Source organism: Notothenia rossii (genome assembly GCF_949606895.1).
Source record: "Notothenia rossii genome assembly, chromosome: 4".
NCBI lineage: Eukaryota > Metazoa > Chordata > Actinopteri > Perciformes > Nototheniidae > Notothenia > Notothenia rossii.
Window position 1 is genome coordinate 93808634 of NC_136902.1, and position 25944 is coordinate 93834577.

The 25944-nt window shown below is 41.2% G+C and overlaps 1 protein-coding gene across 15 annotated transcripts in view; it reads right to left on the bottom strand.

Annotated features, from left to right (window-relative positions):
• gramd1bb (GRAM domain containing 1Bb) overlaps nt 1–25944 on the bottom strand; it is a 186377-nt gene that overhangs the window by 130094 nt on the left and 30339 nt on the right. For 8 of the 15 annotated variants that reach the window (XM_079678490.1, XM_079678499.1, XM_079678489.1 and 5 more), the window contains exon 1: nt 2394–3190. The exons of 1 other annotated variant lie outside the window; for it this stretch is intronic. In XM_079678490.1, coding sequence (XP_079534616.1) covers nt 2394–2812 — 419 coding nt within the window. In that variant the 5' untranslated portion in view covers nt 2813–3190. Of the gene's footprint in view, nt 1–2393; nt 3191–25944 lie in introns of those variants that run through there. 6 more of the 15 variants (XM_079678493.1, XM_079678492.1, XM_079678491.1 and 3 more) reach the window with 2 other exon arrangements.

Below are 25944 nucleotides of genomic sequence, written 5' to 3' on the forward strand. Positions count from 1 at the left end.
TTTGCGGCTCCAGACAAAAAAATGTTGGGGAAAAAGGAGCAAAATGGCTCTTTTGGTCAAAAAGGTTGCAGACCCCTGCCTTAAGGCATAACCGGTACTAAAGAGAATATGATGACAATGACTTTTCTAAGATATTTACCAAGCTGTTTGAACGCAAATTGCAAAAAAACATCCAACTTTGCGGTCCAACTGATTCGCAATACTTTAATGTATATGGAAGATTTAAAGTTTAAACAGCTCTCCACACTCTCAGCTGTATTAGACGAAAAGTTTTTTTGGGCGGATGGAACGGTTTTCCTGAAATCACAGTTTAAGTTTTGTGATGTTTTCGGAGTGTTGCAGATTTTACAATGGGGCGGAATGTTCAGAGTGATGACATCACCGAGGCGTGGTTTAAGCTTTCTGTTGCTTTTCCACTGCAGCACGGTTTAAGCTTTCTGTTGCTTTTCCACTGCAGCACGGTTTAAGCTTTCTGTTGCTTTTCCACTGCAGCGCGGTTTAAGCTTTCTGTTGCTTTTCCACTGCAGCGCGGCTTAAGCTTTCTGTTGCTTTTCCACTAGGGGCAGTTCCGGCTCAGGGCTACTTTTTCACCTTTTTTCTGGCTCTCCAAAATCGAGGTTCTTACCGGGCCAACAACCGGGCTGAATATGCTAAACTATTGACGTAAACTCTCTCGACTGCTGAATGGTCAGAGAGAATCGCTGGCAAGGGGGCTACAACTACAACAAGATGAACCTATTTTACAGTGATTTAATTGTAATACACGTTTCAAAATGATGCCGAAGTAACAACATACTGATACCGGTCTGCAGACAGACGGCAGGCGAAAAGCCTTTTAAAATGCGTGTTTTCTGAATGGAGATCAGCTAAGCCAACGTTATATATGCTCCGACCGTCCACACTCATAACAACTGCCTACAGACATAAATAAACCAGCGACTGTATTCTCCATGACACAGACAGTATGTGGTTTGGACTTGTTTAACTTTTGTCTAGTTTCTGAACAGATATGAGGAACTGTGAGCTCTGAGTGCTAACAGCTAACGGCTGATTGGTTTTATGGTTTGCATTGAAGATGACGTCACGGCTCCGCCTACACTGCGTTACTGTAGTTACTGCCCCAGCTACTAAACTGTAATGGAAACGCAGCTTAAAGTGAGCCTGGCCTAATAAGGCCTATCTATACCGTACTAAGGCGTGCTAGGCCCTGCAGTGGAAAAGCGCCATTAGAGTGTAGAGGGTGTTTAAAATCTCCTGAAATGTCTCTAATGTACAATGCCAAGTCTTTTGATGCTGCTGCAATGCAACAATTTCCCAAATTGTGATCAATAAAGTTCTTCTTATCTTTTTATCTATTTGTTTCTCCATTAAGTATTTCAGATTGAACGCCAGGATCTTTAGAAGTGCATATCAAGGATCTAACTCTGCCTTGTCTTCAAGCGTCTCACACTGAGAGGAGAACAGACACCTGAAGCTCCACAGAAGCCTTCAATCTTCTAATACTACTTAACTCTGGTTCAGTTAGTGCAACAACACATTGGATCAGCATGGAGATAACCCTAAAGACTTGGGGATGAAATGAGTCGAGTAGCGCACGTACAAAAAAGAGGACAATGGCAAGGGGAGGGTTTCAATGCTTTCTACGATACGATAATCCTTTAACGGTCAGATCAGGTCTGAAATGCTCCTTGCATCGCAGCCGCTCCAAGTGTAACATCAACAGACACATATCAAGACACAACACATGAAAACAGTTCCCTTATTGCAAATGTTTACGACGCCCTGTAACCGCAAGTCTATTTCATTGTAACTGCTGAAATGTTCTCAAGTGTCTTCCAGATATCATTGTAAAAAAAATTAAATGCTTCGAGTTTAGCAGCAACCTGAGTGTTAGCGGTGTTAATGTAAACTAAGACCATATTCCAAAACACGTCTCTGGTTCAGTCAGTGCTATGACAGCAGCCTGGAGGTATCACGAAAGATTTGGAGATGAAATGAGTCCTGATGACAATCAGGTTTATCACCAGTGACACATACGAGTAATTTGCATACGTACAAGTAAAACAAACATTTAAAATGTAATAACATTAAAAATAAGAGAAAATATAGTCAAATAAAATAAAGCAGTATTTACATTGAAATAGAATGGAATAAAATATGTGCAGTAAAACACCAATGCTCTCTGCCCCCCCCCCCCCCCCCGCTTCTACTAAGAAGTTGCTTTTCGGATGTATAAACTGTCTAATTGTTGAAATAGTAGAATAAATAAAACAAATAGTATTAAAATATTATTAAAAAGTTAGTGCAACAACACATCAGTGCAGGCACCCTCGGAGCAGCCTGGAGAGATGACACTACCGATGTTGGGATGAAATGAGTGGAGAAACACCAACCTGCTCTCGCTGCCTTGCTCCTTCTTCTGCCGGCCACTCAGCCACTTCCTCAGCAGGAAGCGTTTGCGGCGCGGCGATGCGCTCGGCGTGGAGCATCTCGACCAATGAGAGATGGCGTCCTCGTCGCTGGACGGCGTGATCTCGATGGACGGCAGCTGCAGGTACTCCTTGGATCCGGAGTGGGGAAGATTGGCGGCCGGACGTCGGCTTTTCTCCGGCTCCCGCTCGCTGGGAACGCTGGGAACGCTGGGAACGTTCCTCATGCGGCGCATCTTGAAGCGTTTGCGTCGGAGCGTCGGCGTGGAAGAGCTGGAGCGCATCGAGCCGTCCGAAACGGCGTTGCGTCCGTTATCCGAGTACAATGGCTCGTCGATCGGGACGCTCACCTGGAGCGAAGGCAGTCTCAGGCTCTCACTCATGGTCCCAACTCGCCTCGGACCAACACCTGACACCCGTTTGAAAGCTCCTTAAAGCAGCAGGAGCAGAACGATGTTTCAGTTCGGCTTCATTATTTTTAGAGCCCTCTCCAGGAGTTAGCCAATGGGTTGAAGGACTGATAGCAGATATCTTGTGTGTTGATCTGTTTCAGGACGTCCTAACTAGCCTTGTAGCAACACCTAAGAAAAGGTCCTTGTAGCAACATCTAATAAAAGGTCCTTGTAGCAACACCTAAGAAAAGGTCCTTGTAGCAACACCTAAGAAAAGGTCCTTGTAGCAACAACTAAGAAAAGGTCCTTGTAGCAACACCTAAGAAAAGGTCCTTGTAGCAACAACTAAGAAAAGGTCCTTATAGCAACACCTAAGAAAAGGTCCTTGTAGCAACACCTAAGAAAAGGTCCTTATAGCAACACCTAATAAAAGGTCCTTGTAGCAACACCTAATAAAAGGTCCTTGTAGCAACACCTAAGAAAAGGTCCTTATAGCAACACCTAAGAAAAGGTCCTTGTAGCAACACCTAAGAAAAGGTCCTTGTAGCAACGCCTAAGAAAAGGTCCTTGTAGCAACACCTAAGAAAAGGTCCTTGTAGCAACACCTAAGAAAAGGTCCTTGTAGCAACAACTAAGAAAAGGTCCTTGTAGCAACACCTAAGAAAAGGTCCTTGTAGCAACACCTAAGAAAAGGTCCTTGTAGCAACAACTAAGAAAAGGTCGTTGTAGCAACACCTAAGAAAAGGTCCTTGTAGCAACACCTAAGAAAAGGTCCTTGTAGCAACAACTAAGAAAAGGTCCTTGTAGCAACACCTAAGAAAAGGCGGCAGTCTGTAGGGACTCTGACTTCGGAATGAAGGGTTGCCGGTTCACGTCCAGATCAGAACAAGAAGTACGGAGTGTGGACTGGTACTGGAGAGGAGCCAGATCACCTCGTGGGCCGCTGCCAAGGTGCTCTTGAGCAAGGCACCGAACCCCCAACTGCTCACTGGTGCAGGCTAAACTGCCTGCTTCTCCTCTCGATGCATGTGCCTGTGTATACTGTAACTGTGTGTATTGTATGTGAATTTCCAACTGCATGTGTGTGTATGAAAAAAACAGAGTGAAAGACGGAATTTCTAAAGGTCCATCTTCTTCTTCTAAAGCCCCTTAGAGCCCATTAGAGCCCCTTAGAGCCCCTTAGAGCTCCTTAGAGCTCCTTAGAGCCCCTTAGAGCTCATGAGAGCTCCTTAGAGCTACAGTGCAGCAACAAGCAGAACAGTTGAGGCCCAGTTCAGCTCCTTCACGATGTTGGTGGCTCCTCAGATCCCTTTAAAGCCCTCTCCAGGTGCTGACCTGTGGATTGAAGGACCGCCTGGTCCTGGAACCCTGTGCTGCTCCTGAGTGTTGATCTGTCTCAGGACGTCTGACGGGCTGTGGCGCTCCGTCTCTCCGGCTGCAGAGCAGAAGGCTGGATTAGATAACAAAGGGGTCTTCTGTTCTGAGGGAAGCAGATGAAACATGCATAAGGTCTGTCAGCGAGTGAAACACAACTCCTCTGAGACCGGAGGGTCGAGTTACACTCTCTGTCAAAAGCTGCCAACGCTCGAACGCTAAAGAGCGCTAACGCTGAAAGAGTAATGTTGATTACTCAATCATTGTTGTTCCATCTGACACCGTGTCTGATTCCAAACACACTCACAGAATACAGACTGCCCTCCAATCTCCAGGTGCTCGATTAAAAGCTCACCGATTGTGCAGAATCCACTTATTCATGTCTCTTCTACATCAACATGTGGCCCACTCTGAGTTCAGAGCGTCAGTCTCCTCCGAGAGCAAATGGTGTTGTTTTAGCAGAGGAGTAAGGCACCGACAGCTATCCCTTGATGTTGATGTTGTTTAGAGGCTGTGAGGTTGTTTGTTGTGTGCTTTGTAAAGTTGCTCCTGGTCCAGGTTGTGCCCATGATGGAGGTCGGGGTCCGTCTGGTCCCGGTTGAAGCCTACAGGTTAAAAGCAGGTGATAGGAAGGTACTGATGATGACCAAACACAGGAGCAGACAGTCAGGCACCATGACAGCATACCACAGAGACCAGGAAGCACACTCACACACTCACACACATGCAGCTTCTCATCCACCTCACACACAGTGCCGATACTCAAGCAGCTCTATCAACACCTTTCTGCCCTACGAACTGATTCCACAATCACCATCAGACATAGCAGACGCTCGATAAATCACACTGTTCACAACAGATATGTAAATGTGGCCGAGCGCTTTATAGGTTACAGAGAATCCACACGATGGTGAGGGCCTTAGGGAGCGTTCGACCTTAACTGAGGAGCCAAGGAGCCGTTTCAGATTCAGATTACTTTATAGTCCATTATATTTACATAAAATGGAAAATGTCCCTTTGGCACCAGTAAATAAAACATCACCAACCATACAGTCGAGACTCAATACACAAACAATAATGCGTCTGAAAGTCATTAAGTGACCAAGCTGTGATTTGTTCTTCCACTGGCAATTTAATGTACTTAAAGAGGCCCTATTCTGCACATTTAAAATAAGATTGACTTTGAGTCTTTGCAGCTTTTAGGAATCATTCCTCCACCAATTTATTGGACTCCTTTGTTTACTTCCAGGACTCTTTAAAGTAGAGACACTACATACTGATATACACTTGAACATCAGCAGGAGAGGACTCTTTAAAGTAGAGACACTACATACTGATATACACTTGAACATCAGCAGGAGAGGACTCTTTAAAGTAGAGATACTACATACTGATATACACCTGAACATCAGCAGGAGAGGACTCTTTAAAGTAGAGACACTACATACTGATATACACCTGAACATCAGCAGGAGAGGACTCTTTAAAGTAGAGACACTACATGCTGATATACACCTGAACATCAGCAGGAGAGGACTCTTTAAAGTAGAGACACTACATACTGATATACACCTGAACATCAGCAGGAGAGGACTCTTTAAAGTAGAGACACTACATACTGATATAGACCTGAACATCTGCAGGAGAGGACTCTTTAAAGTAGAGACACTACATACTGATATACACCTGAACATCAGCAGGAGAGGACTCTTTAAAGTAGAGACACTACATACTGATATACACCTGAACATCAGCAGGAGAGGACACTTTAAAGTAGAGACACTACATACTGATATACACCTGAACATCAGCAGGAGAGGACTCTTTAAAGTAGAGACACATACTGATATACACCTGAACATCAGCAGGAGAGGACTCTTTAAAGTAGAGACACTACACACTGATATACACCTGAACATCAGCAGGAGAGGACTCTTTAAAGTAGAGACACTACATACTGATATACACCTGAACATCAGCAGGAGAGGACTCTTTAAAGTAGAGACACTACACACTGATATACACCTGAACATCAGCAGGAGAGGACTCTTTAAAGTAGAGACACTACACACTGATATACACCTGAATTTGAGTTAGATAGGGCCCTTTTAGTTTTGCTGGATTTGGGCCATGAGGAAACCTGTCAGCTTTACAGGTGCAACTGTCAGGCAAACAGAATAAAAATAGAAACTAAATTGGGGCAAACCATCACAGAGGTCTTGTGGGGGAAGAGGATCATAAGACCTGGACTCAACAGTAAACAGTAACTACCATCTGCCTTCTCTCCTGTTGTTCCGCACATATGGTTTCTCAGCTTGGCCTCTAAGAGGTGAGAAACAAACAGTGGGGGGGCTGTTATGTGGACAGAGAGGACAAATCACAGACAGAAATATGTGATTACACAGGATTACTATAACCAGTTATTACTATCAATGGTGGAAGAATTAAAAATAGAAATACTATGGTCTGAAAATACTCCATTACAAGTAAAAGTCCTGCATTGAGTTGAAATACAGAATTATCTCAAGGCAGATTTAATTAAAGGAAGACAAGTAAAAATAACAAAGGCTATTTTTTTTTACAGTATAACTGCTATAGAATATAATGATTCTGTTTATCACCAACAATAAATGACAGATCTGTTCAATGCTAAATGTTGTTTGTTAGGGAATTGGATGAGGGGACACAGGGACTTTAGCCTTTGCAGACCATTTACATTAGGGCTGCACGATATTGGAAAAAACTGACATTGCGATATTTTTTTCCCCTGCGATATACTGTATATATTACGATATGAAAAAATACAGGAATTGAAGAAAAGACAGTTTTCTTTGTCCACAAACCATCCTTTCTTGAACTTTAATGCTATACAATTGGTATTTATTCAACAATATTTAACCGGATGAAGGATTTTAGTCACGGACTTCTGGATCTTAAGTTATCAGAGCAACAAGCTGAGCTAGCTCGGTTAGCCTGCTGTGATCTGATCAAGAATGATTGTGATGGTGGTTTGCTGTCACTCACTCAAGTACCCCTGACATGAGAGCTGCACGAGTTTTCCTTTTGTAGCAAGCAGCAAAATAATTATAACATGACGTTTTTGAGTTAATTTGCCTACTTAATATCGCACGTCCTAAAATAAAAGGACATTTAAATAAAATAAAAACGTCCTGCGATGTCAATATCGCGCATGTGCATAACGCGATTATCGTCACGACACGATATATCGTGCAGCCCTAATTTACATACACTAAAACCTACAGAACACACCACAGGAGAGGGAAATACTGGAGAAGTACAAGTATGTCTTTTTTTAAAGGTGGGGTAGGTAAGTTTGAGAAACCGGCTCGAGATACACTTGTTGTTATATTCCATGGAATGCTCTTAACATCCCGATAGCAATGAATATTTGAAATGCTTTGATAACAAATACATAAAAAAATATCATCAGTGGAAGCCGTGGCGCTGTAAAAAGCACGACCAATCATCTGAGCCGGCTAAAGTAACTGGATGACCTACCTGCCTGTCAGCCTTCCATCTGTGCACAAACTTATCTCGTGCCCTCATTGGTCATGTGCGCGTTCGTGTGTGTTGGAGGAGGGGCTCTGTGAGGAAGTGGCAGGTTTTTTCCGGTTGTGTATTTTCAAATTCTAGCGCACTCGAACTGGTTTGTCCAAAATTACCTACCCCACCTTTAAGAAAATATACTTTATTTCATTCCACTAGTTCTTACAATTGTAAGGTAATCAATTAAAGATTTGTTTTTCTCTGACCAAAAGGGTTAGCAAGGACTTCATAGAGTCCGTACAGAAGATGCATAGAACATCAGAAACGTAATATGTGATTTGAAATCTGAGCAATCTCTACTGTAGCTCTAATCTCTGTCTCTGACTCAGCACTAATCCATCCCAGAGGGAGTTTCTTAAATGGGACAAGTGAGAACATATCTTAGAGAGTCCATCCAGAGGGTCTTAAGAAAAAGGAGAAGACTCCATGACAATGCTTCGCTCCAAAGTGTTTCTGAGGGACAGCCAAGCAGCTTAAGTGATTATAAAACTCATATATCTGACATCCTGACACTGGGAATAGATTTGAAGGACTGCTGAAATGAAAATACCAGAATAACTTTAAGCTCGAAGGATTCAATTGTGAGGGTCTCAGTAATGCATCATTGGCCCTGTGGTTGTAGATAACAGAGAGATAGAGAGGAACCAGTTTACGCATGGCTCAGGCCTGAGTCCACAGAGCATCTTTTCCATCGAAGACAGAAGACGGGAACTATCATAACAAAGAGCTTTTCGAGCCGAGAGGATGTTGCTGCTGGTTGAGTGTTTTTTAATATCTACAACACATACTTTAATATGAGCTTTGTGTACTTTAATATGAGCTTCACATACTTTAATATGAGCTTCCTGTAGTTTAATATGAACTTCCTGTACTTTAATATGAGCTTCCTGTAGTTTAATATGAGCTTCCTGTACTTTAATATGAGCTTCCTGTACTTTAATATGAGCTTCACATACTTTAATATGAGCTTCACATACTTTAATATGAGCTTCACATACTTTAATATGAGCTTCACATACTTTAATATGAGCTTCCTGTACTTTAATATGAGCTTCACATACTTTAATATCAGCTTCACATACTTTAATATGAGCTTCCTGTACTTTAATATGAGCTTCTTGTACTTTAATATGAGCTTCACATACTTTAATATGAGCTTCCTGTACTTTAATATGAGCTTCGTGTACTTTAATATGAGCTTCCTGTAGTTTAATATGAGCTTCGTGTACTTTAATATGAGCTTCCTGTACTTTAATATGAGCTTCACATACTTTAATATGCGCTTCCTGTACTTTAATATGCGCTTCCTGTACTTTAATATGAGCTTGACATACTTTAATATGAGTTTCACATACTTTAATATGCGCTTCCTGTACTTTAATATGCGCTTCCTGTACTTTAATATGAGCTTGACATACTTTAATATGAGTTTCCTGTACTTTAATATGAGCTTCCTGTACTTTAATATGAGCTTCACATACTTTAATATGAGCTTCCTGTACTTTAATATGAGCTTCCTGTACTTTAATATGAGCTTCCTGTACTTTAATATGTAAAACATCAATTCGTGTTGGACCTTTATCTCCTCGCTCTACGGCTGTCAGTCGGCTGTGAGCGTTGAAGCTCATTCAGACAGAGTGTGAGAGAAACATCTTCTGGTTGGCTGTAGTAGTGAAAACAGGGTCAAACTAATGTTGAGCAGCACAGACAGATAGTGAGCTCCAAGGGGAGAGAAGCTACGGTGTCTAGATATCCATGCCTCGTTCTTCCCCTCAAAAGCATAGCTTGTCTCCCCCGATCACGAACCGATCACTGCTCCCTGTACGGTTCACGGTACATGTTTTACAGAAACAAAAATCCCGCGCCAGACTAACAACAGCGTTTATATATATATATATGTACTGTGGCTGCAGGGAGTGCGGTCTTCTTTCAACCAGAAGGTCGTGGGTTCGATCCCAGCCCATGCAGTCAACATGTCGATGTATCCTTGGGCAAGATACTTAACCCTGAGTTGCTCCCGATGGCCAACGGTGTGTGAATGTGTGTGAATGTTAGGTCCTAGAGTAAGGTACACTGCTCTGTATGAATGGGTGAATGACATGTAGTCTGTAAAGCGCTTTGAAGGGTCGTAAAGACTGGATAAAGTGCTATATAAGTACAGCCCATTTACTATTTACCATATATACAGTATAATGATAATCGAATAAGTGTCTCAATTTGTCTGGGACTCTAGCTCCTTAGTAGCTTTGATAGCTCTCTCTTAGTGGTTAGGGTTCCTCATAACAGTTACCTGTTTCTCAGTTTGTTTACACCGGCGAACAAAATAGTCTGTTATTCTTGTTTCTAAGTGACGGGTGTTTCACGAGATGAGGTTTAAGCTAGCTTGGGACCACGGCACTGATGGATTTTATTTGCAGCAACTAAATCATATGTTTTTGGACCAACAGTACGCCTGACTTGGAAATCACTGGCTAACACATCCGCCTTTATTTAAATCACAACTCTTCAATACTCACCTCTCCAGACCTGCTTTTAGTTTGTTATTAATGTTTTGCTTTATTTATTTTGCGAGTGTTATTTTAATGTTGGTTTAAAGAGTTTGAGCGGGTAAACTGAGTGTCTTTGAGTACCCTAAAAAGCACTCTACAAATAAAACCTACATATTATTAGTGTAGTAAAAAGCACAGGGAGTTCTTCTTATGAAACGCTGCGAGGAGACTTTGCCCAGCGCCTTTCTGCCAGACTAAGGACACTATGTGGACAAAGGACCAAAGTCCACATAGTGCTGTGACCCTTCATACGGCACGCAAAACAAAACAGAGGTTTTTATATAAAAAGCTGAATATGAACCATTCTGTTCATCTGTGTAGCCGGGTTGTTATAAAGGCTGCACTGTCCTTAATCCAAAATCTTAACGTAAAATATCAGTGAATCCACAACTTCCAACAAGATACCTCGTTCAACAACTTTGAAAAAAAGGTAACTTGGAGGTGTTGTTATTCGAGTTATCACCATGTGCTAGTCAGATGTATGGCTTGATCTAAAATAACCTACGAGGGGCATATTACTCAAACAAACTGTGAATTCAAACATTGCTATCAGCTTAATAGAGACCGATCGACAAATATCAGGATCTCCCAGCCAGCACGCTTCCATGAGCAAATATTTGATTTAAGGCAAGAGGACAGTTTAAAGGTTGGCTGTAATCACTTCACGGTGCTAAATGCTTCTTGTTAGTGACATAAAATCTTTTCAATTCTTACCCAAGCAAAGGATTTGTTGTTTTTTGTGCGCTCAGCTTTCTGAAGATGTTTTTTCATTCAGTGTTTTAGTTTTTTAGCTTTTAAGGTTATTGGTAAAGTTACATTGAAATGTTGTGTAAAAACTTGTCTTTAGCATCCAATGCAAAATAGTTTCTTAAAAATAAGTATTTTTTATTATCCTTATATATTTCTTTTTTTTACCTACACTGCAACTTACTTTTTAGATTGTTTATGCTCGCACCACCAGATAACAAAGCAAATTCCTAGTATGTGTATATGGCAATACACTTGATTCTGATTGATGTGTTTTGGAACATTTGTGTTTTTATATCTGCAGCGTGTTTCTCCTGATGGAAATGTTAATTGGGCGTTGTAGCGTGTTAGCACCTGTCAGTACCTACATTCACCAAATCGACACAGATGACTGATCTCCAATCCCATCGTGCAAGGAATAAAACTTGAAGTGGTTACCTGTTACAAATACCTAGGTATCTGGCTTGATGACTGTCTCTCTTTTAAACTTCATGTCAATACCCTGCTTAAAAAACTGAGGGTTAGGCTAGGTTTCTTTTTCAGAAACAAGTCCTGTTTCTCACTTGAGGCCAGGAAAAGGCTCTGTGACCTTTTGACCTGTGCTGGGCTATGGTGATCTGATCTATATGAATGCACCTGCCAACTACCTGAGCAAACTAGATGCTGCGTATCACAGTGCTCTGAGATTTGTCACAAACTGTAAAGCACTTACTCATCACTGTACCCTGTATACCAAGGCAGGTTTCCCATCACTCACTGTACGGAGGCTCAGTCACTGGTACACTTTTATCTATAAAGCTATGTTGGGCAAACTCCCGTATTATATCTGTTCATTGATAAAGCAGAAAGTTGCAAGCAGCTATTGTTTGCGATTGCAGGATATGGTCTTGTTAGATGTGCCAAGAGTAAGGACTGTCTTAGGTAAGACAGCTTCTATGTGCGCAGCTCCACTTGCTTGGAACAGTCTACAGGTAAAATTGAAATTGAGCATTTTTATTTCTCTGAATGTTTTTAAGGCACGTCTAAATGAAATGCTTTCTGACACTCTGGGTATTTGTAAATGTTGAATATGTAAATATGATATCCTCTGTTGTTTGTTTGTTTGTTGTTTTTATGTTTCATGTGGAACTAAATGATGCAGGTCTCCCTTGTAAATGAGATCGATGATCTCAAGGGACCAATCTGTCTAAATAAAGGTTTGAAATGAAATGAAATGAATTATTTGCCCGTCTGACCGTCATATTTGGGCTCCAGTATTCCAACTTTTTTTACCTGATTGACCTCAGAATCTGTATTTACCGCCAGTCAAAGGACAGCAGACATTTCCCCCCAAAAGGGGCGGGCCATGACGTAGAGGGAAAGTCCCTCTGATGTATTGTGGATCTTCTCATGTTACCATAACCATGTGCCATGTCGACCTGAGCACAAAGAGACACACTCTCTGAGCCAGAGTGAGGAGATGAGGAAACTTCATGCATTAATTATGGGGAGGCAGCGCATCCTGTTACAGTTTCACACATTCCAGCAGCCGCGGGTCGTGGCAGGTGATTTCACGGCGGAGGGTTTATTTAAAGAGTTGTTAAAAGACACTGTTGGGGTTTTAATGAGTCGATGTTTGTGTGCTATCCAGTAAGTATATGCTCTGTGGAAAACTGCGTCCTAGTTGATACAGCTGTGCAGGAATGAGACCGAAAAGCCGGAAAAGACTCAGCATTTCATCACTTCCTGTCCCCTTGTCTGCAGGTCAATGGTTTTCTGAATGTTTTTTTGGTTGTTATCCTGAAATAAGGTCCTTGGTTACTCAAGCTGAAGAGTTTTCTATTCTGTCACATAAAATACATCAATAAATACCTCACTGGTGGATTTAAAAATGGCAGTTGCAAAAAATGTCTAAATTAAAAAGTCATCACGCTACCTTTAGCCACCTTTAGCTTAACAGTGGTGGCGTGAAGTCATGTGACCGTGCTGTAGTTCCTTTATAGCCCAACATTAGCCACCTTTAGCTTAGCGGTGGTGACGTGAAGTCATGTGACCGTGCTGTAGTTCCTTTATAGCCCAACATTAGCCACCTTTAGCTTAGCGGTGGTGACGTGAAGTCATGTGACCGTGCTGTAGTTCCTTTATAGCCCAACATTAGCCGCCTTTAGCTTAGCGGTGGTGACGTGAAGTCATGTGACCGTGCTGTAGTTCCTTTATAGCCCAACATTAGCCGCCTTTAGCTTAGCGGTGGTGATGTGAAGTCATGTGACCATGCTGTAGTTCCTTTATAGCCCAACATTAGCCTCCTTTAGCTTAGCGGTGGTGACGTGAAGTCATGTGACCGTGCTGTAGTTCCTTTATAGCCCAACATTAGCCACCTTTAGCTTAGCGGTGGTGACGTGAAGTCATGTGACCGTGCTGTAGTTCCTTTATAGCCCAACATTAGCCACCTTTAGCTTAGCGGTGGTTACATGAAGTCATGTGACCGTGCTGTAGTTCCTTTATAGCCCAACATTAGCCTCCTTTAGCTTAGCGGTGGTTACATGAAGTCATGTGACCGTGCTGTAGTTCCTTTATAGCCCAACATTAGCCACCTTTAGCTTAGCGGTGGTGACGTGAAGTCATGTGACCGTGCTGTAGTTCCTTTATAGCCCAACATTAGCCACCTTTAGCTTAGCGGTGGTTACATGAAGTCATGTGACCGTGCTGTAGTTCCTTTATAGCCTAATGTTAGCTTTTTATTTCAGAAATCATAACGTGGTTTTAATTAACCTGATGCTAACCCAAAATACTTCCTCCCTGCACCTCTTTATGTAAGTTCACTTTAATATTGAGTTCTCAGCAGGAACGACCATCTTGCACTTTGCATATTTCAACAGATGGACCTGCCATGGAGAAGCTTTGCTGTTACAGCTGAGACTGAGATCACACACCAACCATGTGATTTCTGTCACGCGTCATTACCACAGACTGTTGAATGACTGACAAAGTGCAGCGCTATTGTTTCCTGCCTCTCTATTATTAGCACCGTCAGCACAAAGTCACACTGGCGCTGATTAAACTGGTGTAAAAACATGCATTGTTTTAACGTATTTAAACTTTGTAATCCTGCTAGTAATCCCCATTTTTAAGGAATGAAACTGTAATCTGATGACATCTTTTTTTTAAGTTACTTTAAGAGAGTACAGTTATCTTGTATCCTGATAACCTTCAATGAAATCCATTACTCCTTATCCAAGGTCATAAGGACTGGGATAAGTCAAATGGATTCTGAACAAAACAGAGCAAGTATGACCTTCTAGGAAATCTCAAACCCTAAAAAAGTTAATGTATTACCTATTATAGAAAGTTATATAAAGTCAGGAAATCACTGGACAGTAAAAGTGCTGCTGGTTGAGGATAGTGTTAACGTTTCTAAAGTTACTGAGTGACAAAGAAAACCAGTCCTCCTCACTTCAAATTAGTATTAAGTGTCTCTACTTTAAAGAGTCCTCTCCTGCTGATGTTCAGGTGTATCAGTGTCAGTGGCGAGCCGTGACTTTTATACCTAGGCCCTCTGACCCCCACCCCTTCCCTAGAGTTATTACGTTACAGCGTATACTTCAGCAGAATATCAAAACAACGGCCCGGGGTGCAAAACGCATCAATGAAAGCGACCCTCTACCACACAAAACAACACCTGTAAATAACCCTATTTGTGTTCTTTGAAATTCAAAAGGATATTGCATTGTATTTGTTACTTTCGTTGCAGTTGTATTTCTTAAGTTTAATTTGGCATGCTTTTATTTTGAAAGCGAGTTAACGCTGTTGACAGGAAGTTGTTGTTGCTATGGAAACAAGAAAAGTTTCACAGCGGGCAGAACTTGTCATAAAGTCCGCGATAATAGAGAGGCGAAGTCCCGCCCATCAACTTCCGACCCATGGGACCCCGGAAGTGGAAAATTATACATTGAAGTCAATGGAGAGAGAAAAGTCATCTTTCGATCCCGTTTGAATTGTGCCACGAATGACACATATGATGTTTGTCAAATTAAAAGAACATTTTGCAAGTCAAAACAATAAAAATGTGTCGTAAAACTGTGAAGTTACAATTGTTGTGTGTGAAACCGCTCTGAACTACATGTCTCTGGTCTCGCACAATACGCGTCACCATCACAAAGATGGCCGTCACGTTAGCATGTGTCACCTGTTTCATTCAGAGTGAGGCGAAAAAGTATAAAACGAGGTGAAAATCACTGCAAGTCTGGGCATGTTGAGGGCTGTACATACACGAAAGGGGAGTTAGTCGGTTCTGTAAGAGTCAGCATGCGGGACCGGCTCTCAGTGAGTAATATGAGTGCAAAGTTTAACGTTAATGTCAGCTAGCTAACAAGGTACACTAACGTGTTTTGTTTTAGCAACTAGTTTTCTCCTTAAGAACTTCGTGGTGTCTGTGTATGCTGTGGATAACATTAGTGTTCACAAGAACAAGATACACTCCCGTGTTTTGTTTTAGTTGCTCTTCAGATTGAAGCGGCCAGTTCTATATCGACTATATGTGTGATCTCCTTTTACATCTCGTGTCATTTGAGTTTATTTGCTGTGTGTAGATTCAAGGATTTTGGTTATCTTGTCAATTTGTTTGGTTATCTAGGCACAGCTGTGTGTGACTCCCTCTGGTACACTGGTATGTGTTTTCCTAATGTAGAGAGCATTGATTATTAATAAACTACACACTGACTCTAGATCCTGACCAAATCCTTTTTTGTTGATCGAATGTTTTTCAAAAATGTATTGTATATTATATAACAGCTGCACATCACAGACCGGAGTCTCTGCTACTGTGGACCACGAAGGAGGCGATCATCATCCCCATCCCCAAAGACCCTGCATGGCATGGCAATCTCCTCCTGGAACAATTCTACACCCAGCATATGCTCCCTGTGTTGGCCAGTAGAGAGGAGGACATTTAAATAAACATACTCTGAACACCCTCGGACTCTGCGTTGTGTTTCGTATGTGTGATGGGGTGTTATGCAGAGGGGAGGAAAACAGGACACAGCAGATTGGGATTGTGGTGGAGATGCTGAGCAGTTATTTAATTGTTGCGTGTAATTATTATTATACTGCGTGCTTCTTAGTTATTCCATCTTTTGCTGCAACATGGATCTGTATGTAACTCTATATTTACTTGTTATATACCACACTTCCTTCTACATCATACACCATCATTATACATGATGGTGTATATAGGATATATATATATATTTGTATAAATATCTCTAAATTGTATAATTTTATTTTTCGTATTTGGGATTTCTCTTTTGTCCACTCAAATACACTTGGCCTTTTCTCTTTTCCATGTGGAAAATGGCAGCTGCATATTCTTCTCATCTGGCTCCCTGTCTGCTCGTCTACAATGAGACAATTATATAATTAATTACTAATAATCATTTAAACCTGTTATTACCAATATTTCACAAATTCTTCATGTAAACTTAAGAGCACAGCTGTATGTTGAGTGTCAGCTTTGCTTGGTTCATCTTACTGGGGGGGGGGGGGGGGGGGGGGGGGGGGCAGCTACATGGATGTCGGTGCAGTCCACAATCATTTTGAAGTTGAAGGCAGAATGAATTTATTATTGACTCAGAATGAAGCACAGCTTCATGTCATACAATACATTGACTTCATTTGTAATTGTGTAAAAACATATGAATATTGATTAGCAAGCAGGACCTGCAGGAACAGAGAACGGTGATGGATGGAGCTGGGGAGAGAGAAGAATAAAGAAAACAGATCAACTTTATTATCGGATATTAAAAATTCAATTTCAAAACAAGTTGCCGCTCCTACAGTTTTCTAGTATGTAAAGATGATTTCACATGACCTATGCAAAATATCACACAATACATGTGTCTCTGGGGGGTGCATTGTGCCTTTGATGTATATAAATAATATACCATAACCAAATACTATTACGTACAGTGGAAATCAGGTTACCAGAGCAGGTCAGTGTGCATGTTCCTCAGGGTCTCAGCAGTTACAGGTGAGGTAAAGACAATAAGAGAGAAAAAGGTCAGTAACAACACTTTAAAGTAACAACACTGAATAATTATCTCTTTTAATAATGTTCTCTCAGTAATCACTCAACTACTGTCTTTCCAACAAACAGATTGACTCACTCTCACTATCATCACAATGAAACACGTCCAGAAGAATGTCATGCAAAGCTCCCTGCCTGCCTTCCTTCCTTCCTTCCTTCCTTCCTTCCTTCCTTCCTTCCTTCCTTCCTTCCTTCCTTCCTTCCTTCCTTGCTTCGACTCTCCCTGAACTGCCTGATCTTTTAATGTTCAATGTTAACCATTTGTGCAGATAGCATTAAGTAGAAAAGATCGCTGATGCTAATGTGGCGTTAGCCTACCTCCCGCCCCATTAGCACCTGGTGGAGGGGACGACAGGCTACTCTTCAAATGTTTCACAAAATACTTACCATCATGACTACTCTTACTGTTTAACATTTTGGTTTACTTCATGTTAAGGCTAATATAAATGACAAGGCTAAGTAATGTAATGTAATGCTAACTAACATGCTCGCTACTAGCTAGGTAGCTAACTTGACTATGTTCCATGCAAAACATGTATATTACCTGATATGTTTGGTCCAACGACTCCTGGTCCTTTCATCAGACGGGAAGCGATAGAACGAGCAAGTGGTATGATCTCTTTTGTGATTACAACCTGGTACAAAGCAAACGGGCATCTTTTAAAAGTGAATTTATTTCTTATATTTATTGGAATAATTATTATATAATTATTAGGGAATAAATCAGTCTTCTTCTTCTGCTTTGCTTTAATTGCAAGATCTTCTTCTTCTTCTTTGCTTTGCGAGTCGCAACCAGTCTTGGAACGTTATCGCCAATGACATCACTTACGCGACCCAGAATGCATTTGGGATTTGTAGTCTTTCTAGTTGCGTATTTTTCATAGTCTTATATTTCAACAGTTTTACGACAAACTGTGACTTTTTTTACATGTAAATTATTGTTTAAGATTGACAAACATCATATGTGTAATTCGTGACACAATTCAAACGGGATCGAAAGATAACTTTTCTCTCTCCATTGACGACAATGTATAATTTTCCGCTTCCGGGGTCCCATGGAGGCTCCCGGAAGGGGAGGGACTTCGCCTCTCAATAACACCCACCCATTTAGAGGGAAGACATGATTGGTCAATTGTACTGTCATTTGACATTACTCTCTCGTTCAGTTACTACAGCTGGGCCCTCTGTGAATTCATAGCTGGATCGCCTGGACGTCCAACAGCTCCTCTCTTCACAGTAACGGCCCCTACACACGGCGGCGTGCGTTGCCGCTTCACTTTGAATGGGGTGATGTCACGATTCGCCAAACTGCATTGTGTGAGCAAAGCGTAGCTTCTCTCGCGGTGCTCGCTGCAAAAGTAGAGCAATGTTCTACTTTTGCCGCCTCGACGGAGGCGTCAGCCAATCGAATCACATGCCAGTGCAAGCTCTAGCCAATCAAACCGCGTGCTTGTGTGTCTGGGGCGGGAGATTCATGTGATTGGTTGTTGGTCGAGTTTCAGCCCCCCCCGCCGGCAAGCGGCAACGCACGCCGCCGTGTGTAGGCTCCGTCACTCGCAGAGACGAGCTTCTTTCATTTAACCCTTCACATTCCAACAGAAACTGAATAGGCAGATTCGAAGGATTTATTTTTTGGGAAATGTTATTTTAAATACAATTAAATCAAGTTATTTTGGTAAAACTAATGAAAAATATAACAAAAAAAAGATATTAAAAAAGATATATATTTTTTTATGTTTTTAAATATTATTTGTAGAATATCTTAAGAGTCCTCTCCTGCTGATGTTCAGGTGTATATCAGTATTTAGTGTCTCTACTTTAAAGAGTCCTCTCCTGCTGATGTTCAGGTGTATATCAGTATGTAGTGTCTCTACTTTAAAGAGTCCTCTCCTGCTGATGTTCAGGTGTATATCAGTATTTAGTGTCTCTACTTTAAAGAGTCCTCTCCTGCTGATGTTCAGGTGTATATCAGTATGTAGTGTCTCTACTTTAAAGAGTCCTCTCCTGCTGATGTTCAGGTGTATATCAGTATTTAGTGTCTCTACTTTAAAGAGTCCTCTCCTGCTGATGTTCAGGTGTATATCAGTATTTAGTGTCTCTACTTTAAAGAGTCCTCTCCTGCTGATGTTCAGGTGTATAGAGCTCCTGCGGTCACATGACTTTTGGTTATCAGCCACCATTTTGGCAGTAAACATGACGACCGGCGCCATCGTTTTCCTACCGTGCGAGTATACATCTCATTTTAATTCAAGTGAAATTCGGCTTTATAGTACAAAATTAGAAAGATTAAATATAAGCAACCCATATAATGCACCCGGTGTGCTTTTCAAGAGCATAACCTCCTGCTCTGAAGACGATGTACCCGACTTGCGCTACGCGGACATCCACAGCTATCTTGTAAGCTTTCCATCAGTGTACTCAGGAGACTCCCTCAGAGCTTACAAAAGCTTGGAGGCTTACAAATGGTGTCAGTCCGGCTTCGTAAACAACATTCAACTGTGGAGTCTTACATCCAAAAACTTCGGCATCATCACTGCAAGGGTAAGTATTAAATTATTCCAGTTTGATAGGCAGTGTCACGTTAGCATTGTTTGTTTATTAGCTTGTCTAGCTACGGCAGTGTCACGTTAGCATGTTTGTTTATTAGCTTGGATAGCTACTGCAGTGCGTCTGAAACTAGTTTGTATTTTTGAACGTACTCAACCAAAGTGGCTGGCGTTTTTAACCTTTATTTATCTATTTTGAATTTCATATATAGGTTAATCACTCCCAAAGGCTTAATGAAAGTCAACTAAAGCCATGGGTGGTGGTCAGGAACGACGGTGTTGTGCTGGGAGCCCACTGCAACTGCACAGCGGGACTCGGGGAGAGCTGCTCTCCCCGAGTCCCGAGGAATATTTTCAACACGGGTTTGTTTACCACTAGCTTGCTACAAGCTAACTGGCTAGGCTGCACCAGAGCCACACTTGTTGAGTTAAAAAGGGACATCACAGAGTCCGTTAGCTATAATAACTGGGTGCTAGATTCTACTTCGGTAAAAATTAAACTGACCAGAAACTTTTTGTAGCATTGTACTGTATTCCTTCACCCACCTGATATGAAGTGATCACTGCATAAGCGAAAGCAAACGGCCGGGGGTTCCCATCTTTCAGTCTTGTTCAGACGGCTCCTGGCTCTTTTAATCGCTGCGATCCACTTTTCCCTCCTCTCGCGTCTTTTGGAATGCGATAATAAGATACACCTTTCTTCTTCCCACGCCTATTTGTGCAACCTGGTGCACAGCAGTTATCCACCATCCTCGACAGTCTGCCAGTGCCTGCCAATGAATTTACTGACGCGATTACTGCCAAAATGGCTGCCCCCTTCGTTTCTCGTCACGTGACCAGCATATGTGACATCATCCGCAGGAGCTCTATATCAGTATGTAGTGTCTCTACTTTAAAGAGTCCTCTCCTGCTGATGTTCAGGTGTATATCAGTATTTAGTGTCTCTACTTTAAAGAGTCCTCTCCTGCTGATGTTCAGGTGTATATCAGTATGTAGTGTCTCTACTTTAAAGAGTCCTCTCCTGCTGATGTTCAGGTGTATATCAGTATGTAGTGTCTCTACTTTAAAGAGTCCTCTCCTGCTGATGTTCAGGTGTATATCAGTATGTAGTGTCTCTACTTTAAAGAGTCCTCTCCTGCTGATGTTCAGGTGTATATCAGTATGTAGTGTCTCTACTTTAAAGAGTCCTCTCCTGCTGATGTTCAGGTGTATATCAGTATGTAGTGTCTCTACTTTAAAGAGTCCTCTCCTGCTGATGTTCAGGTGTATATCAGTATGTAGTGTCTCTATTTTAAAGAGTCCTCTCCTGGTGATGTTCAGGTGTATATCAGCATGTAGTGTCTCTACTTTAAAGAGTCCTCTCCTGCTGATGTTCAGGTGTATATCAGTATGTAGTGTCTCTACTTTAAAGAGTCCTCTCCTGCTGATGTTCAGGTGTATATCAGTATGTAGTGTCTCTATTTTAAAGAGTCCTCTCCTGGTGATGTTCAGGTGTATATCAGCATGTAGTGTCTCTACTTTAAAGAGTCCTCTCCTGCTGATGTTCAGGTGTATATCAGTATGTAGTGTCTCTACTTTAAAGAGTCCTCTCCTGCTGATGTTCAGGTGTATATCAGTATGTAGTGTATCTACTTTAAAGAGTCCTCTCCTGCTGATGTTCAGGTGTATGTCAGTATGTAGTGTATCTACTTTAAAGAGTCCTCTCCTGCTGATGTTCAGGTGTATGTCAGTATGTAGTGTCTCTACTTTAAAGAGTCCTCTCCTGCTGATGTTCAGGTGTATATCACTATGTAGTGTATCTACTTTAAAGAGTCCTCTCCTGCTGATGTTCAGGTGTATGTCAGTATGTAGTGTCTCTACTTTAAAGAGTCCTCTCCTGCTGATGTTCAGGTGTTTATCAGTATGTAGTGTATCTACTTTAAAGAGTCCTCTCCTGCTGATGTTCAGGTGTATATCAGTATGTAGTGTATCTACTTTAAAGAGTCCTCTCCTGCTGATTTTCAGGTGTATGTCAGTATGTAGTGTCTCTACTTTAAAGAGTCCTCTCCTGCTGATGTTCAGGTGTATATCAGTATGTAGTGTCTCTACTTTAAAGAGTCCTCTCCTGCTGATGTTCAGGTGTATATCAGTATGTAGTGTCTCTACTTTAAAGAGTCCTCTCCTGCTGATGTTCAGGTGTATATCAGTATGTAGTGTCTCTACTTTAAAGAGTCCTCTCCTGCTGATGTTCAGGTGTATATCAGTATGTAGTGTCTCTACTTTAAAGAGTACTCTCCTGCTGATGTTCAGGTGTATATCAGTATGTAGTGTCTCTACTTTAAAGAGTCCTCTCCTGCTGATGTTCAGGTGTATATGAGTATGTAGTGTCTCTACTTTAAAGAGTCCTCTCCTGCTGATGTTCAGGTGTATATCAGTATGTAGTGTCTCTACTTTAAAGAGTCCTCTCCTGCTGATGTTCAGGTGTATATGAGTATGTAGTGTCTCTACTTGCAAGATAGAAAATAAGACTTTGATTGGATCTGTGGAAAGTTGTACTTTCAAAGAGAATACAAAACCAAAGCGAGGAGACAAGCGAGATAAAAGAATATGTTCCCGTTAAATATTTATCTCTGCTTTTGTGTGAAGATGCCACTGATGTGCTGCGATGTGAAGTCCATACCAAACACTGAGCAGCAACTCCTTCATGTTAGACTGCATCATCAGTCCATCCATCCAACCATCCATCCATCCATCCATACATCCATCCATCCAACCATCCATCCATCCATACATCTATACTTACATCCATCCATCCAACCATCCATCCATCCATCCATTCAACCATCCATCCATACATCTATACTTACATCCATCCATCCAACCATCCATCCATCCATCCATTCAACCATCCATCCATACATCCAACCATCCATCTATACTTACATCCATCCATCCATCAATCCATCCATCTATACCTACATCCATCAATCCATCATCCATCCATCTATCTGTCCATCCATCCTTACATCCATCCATCTATACTTACATCCATCCATAATCCATCCATCCAACACACAGGGCTGAAGCATGTTAGAGTGAAGGGAGAACAATATAACACCACTGTGAAGCTCTGGGGTTATAAACACTGATCACCCTCCATCCATCTTTATATCCATCCGTGTTATTAAGCCATATAATATGTTCTAGCGCTCCTGGTGTCTGATTACAAACCGCCTCTCTTTAAAGACACTCTTTTAAGACACATTGAGCTGCAAATAAACTGAAATCAAGACAGAAAACTATTTTCTTTTAGTTAACCCAAACTAAAGTATGTTCAAAGGTTATTTCCGTTTATTGTTTACATGCATTCTAAAATCAGCTCTAAAAACATGGTAAAAAAACGACGAGAATACAAATACGTGAAATGATGTTTTTCTGATGTGCTGAAATGAGAGCTCCTTCTCTTCGGTGCACACAGAGACTCGCTGTGCAGATCAAACCAGAGCTTTCATTCCTTATTTACACCATCTAAAAATAGCCGTGTTACACTTTGGAAACACGAGCATCTCTTCGCTGGAGCAAACTGAACGTAGTGTTATCAGAGGGAGAGCAGAGTCCCAGCTGTGATGAAAGGGAGTCGATTCCCCCAAAAAGTGAATGATTGGTTTGGTTTGGTTTGGTTTGGTTTGATTTGAGCGTAGAGACGAGGAGTTGAATGGTCAGAGTGTGTTCAGAATACATTACAGAGGAAAGTAGGGCATGCAGTTGCAGAATAAAGATTTAATGAAAACACGTTCTTTACAAAGTGTACAGAAGACGTCCCGTCCTCATTGAAACATACTTCACTAGCTGCTGCTTTGGTGCTCGTTGAGGATTTTCAAAGCAAAGTCAGAGCAGAAAATGAGGGCAAGGAAAATCCCCAAAGTATCGAATATCAACCAGGGAAACAGCCTGTTTCTGTTTTTAAAAAGAAGTATCTTCAGTGATGATGCAAATGCACTTCAACAACTCAAAACTCTTCCTTCAGGAGAAACGCGCTGCAGCTTCAGAAAGGATGCAGTTATAAAAAGCCAAATGTTCCACATGAAGAAACCTCTGCGTCTGATTGGGATATAATATATATCATATTTCTTTGATAATATATATCATCTTTTTTTTAACTTTTGTTACTTTTTCACAGTTTTGAACGTCGTTTAACATGTGTTTTATATATTTCTTTTGAAACACTAGTATACTTTTTAATATATTTTTAGACTTTTTTTTAATATTTTCCTAAATACTATAACATGTTCTCATATTTTTTGGGATTTTTAACCCTTTTTACCACATGTTGTGTATATTTTACAATACACTATGATATGAATTTCGTTATTATATTTGTACTTTTATGATTTAAAAAATATATATTTTTCAAAATAAGACACAATGACTATATATTTTTGACACTTTTTGACCTTTTTCTTTACATTTTTAGACTTTTTCCACATTTTTCAACTTTGATACAACATAAAAGAAATGTAAGCAAAAGTCAAATGTAAGACAATTAAATAAATGCATTGTGTTAAGACATACCTGAAATAAATCTATCTACGAACATTAACAATGAGCTTAACCCACTTGCCGTGCAAACAGGAGGAGGAGGGAGGGGGGGGGGGGGGGGGGGGGGGGGTCGAACCAGTGATAACCCTCCAGTTTAAAGGTGTTGGAACCCAACCCCCTGGTCCACAGAGCAGCTGCACTGCAAACAGCCTGTTTAAACATCACTGCAGATAGATGTGTGTATATTAACACATAATGTGATGCACACACAGCACCTGTCTGAGGCACCGAGCAGAGAGAGAAGCAATGCAGATACATTAGCCTCGTAGTAACTAACGGTATTAAATACATAGTGGAGTAAAAGAACGAAGTTTCAACATTTTAAATACTAAGTAAAATATCTTACAATTGTACTTAGTTACTTTACACCAATGCTGAGCCACGGGTGGTTTTTAGGGTATCAGTATCGACAGTAAAGTTGCTGTAACACACAGAGCAGAAAACCCGAGAAAAAGTCCGTTTGATCAGAGGTGTGTTTTTACCTGAACGCGACCTAATTTCCTCTAACGTATCCTTCCGCGCTGCGCTCAGGATATAACATCAAGGACGAAGCGCACCCATGCTGAGGGGATTCAGGAGGAGGAGAAGCAGGGAGGAGAACAGGTGAAGTCTTATCCGAGTTTTAGGATCCGAAATCGGTGTGTGTCGGAGGCGGAGCCGGGAGGAGAACCGGAGAGACCACTGCCCTCCTCATTTTAACCCCTTAGAGCCCTCACTGCTCTGATTTAGGATGTTATATTTATTAAATGTAGTTTGTCTGATTGGGATGTCATTGGTAGCCTTAATTGTTTTCACAAGTTGAAAAGAAAAGGAAAAGACAACTAAAAAAGGCAAAAATGTTTAAAAAAGAAGTTCAATCAAATTAATAAATGTCTGTACATAGTACTTCTAAATAAAACAGCACAATTCCAACAATGCAATTCAGAAATATTTTAATTTTTAATATTTGTGTAAATATTTCTCTATATTTTTTATTGTACAAAAGTTTGTATAACAGGTTAATTTAATTCCTCTATGTATGCACGACACACACCAAAGAGTATATGTTTTATATTCGATTCATATTTCCATTATATCTCAAGTTGGACGAAAGCATCTAAAGTCCTTTTAGGATATTTGACGTAAAAACATTTGAAGCCCTCTCATTTGAATTGATTTGAACTTTCAGTGTTCAGTATGCTGACTTTAGAGTGAACCAACTCTTAAACCAACTGGAAAGCCACAGAACTGTTGTTTTTGCTTTCTATATAACTGGTGAGGCAAAACTCTGGGACATTCATTCAAAACAAAAGCATCGCAAACTCCATCTGATATCTAAAAAAAACTCTTCCATCAAGAGAAACACGCTGCAGCTTCAGAAAGGATGCAGATATAAAAGCCCAAAGGTTCCACATGAAGAAACATCTTCAGAAACAACACATGCAGCATTTAGAGAACATTCAGCAGCTTGAGGAGACATGCAGCGTTTACTAAAAGCTGAAAAAAACCGCTGAAGAAGCTCAAAACACAACGGAGACCAGGGGACACTAAAGAGTGACGCACATAGCTGAGAGACCAGGGGACACTAAAAAGTGACGCACACAGCTGAGAGACCAGGGGACACTAAAAAGTGACGCACACAGCTGGGACACCAGGGGACACTAAAGAGTTACGCATACAGCTGGGAGACCAGGGGACACTAAAGAGTGACGCACATAGCTG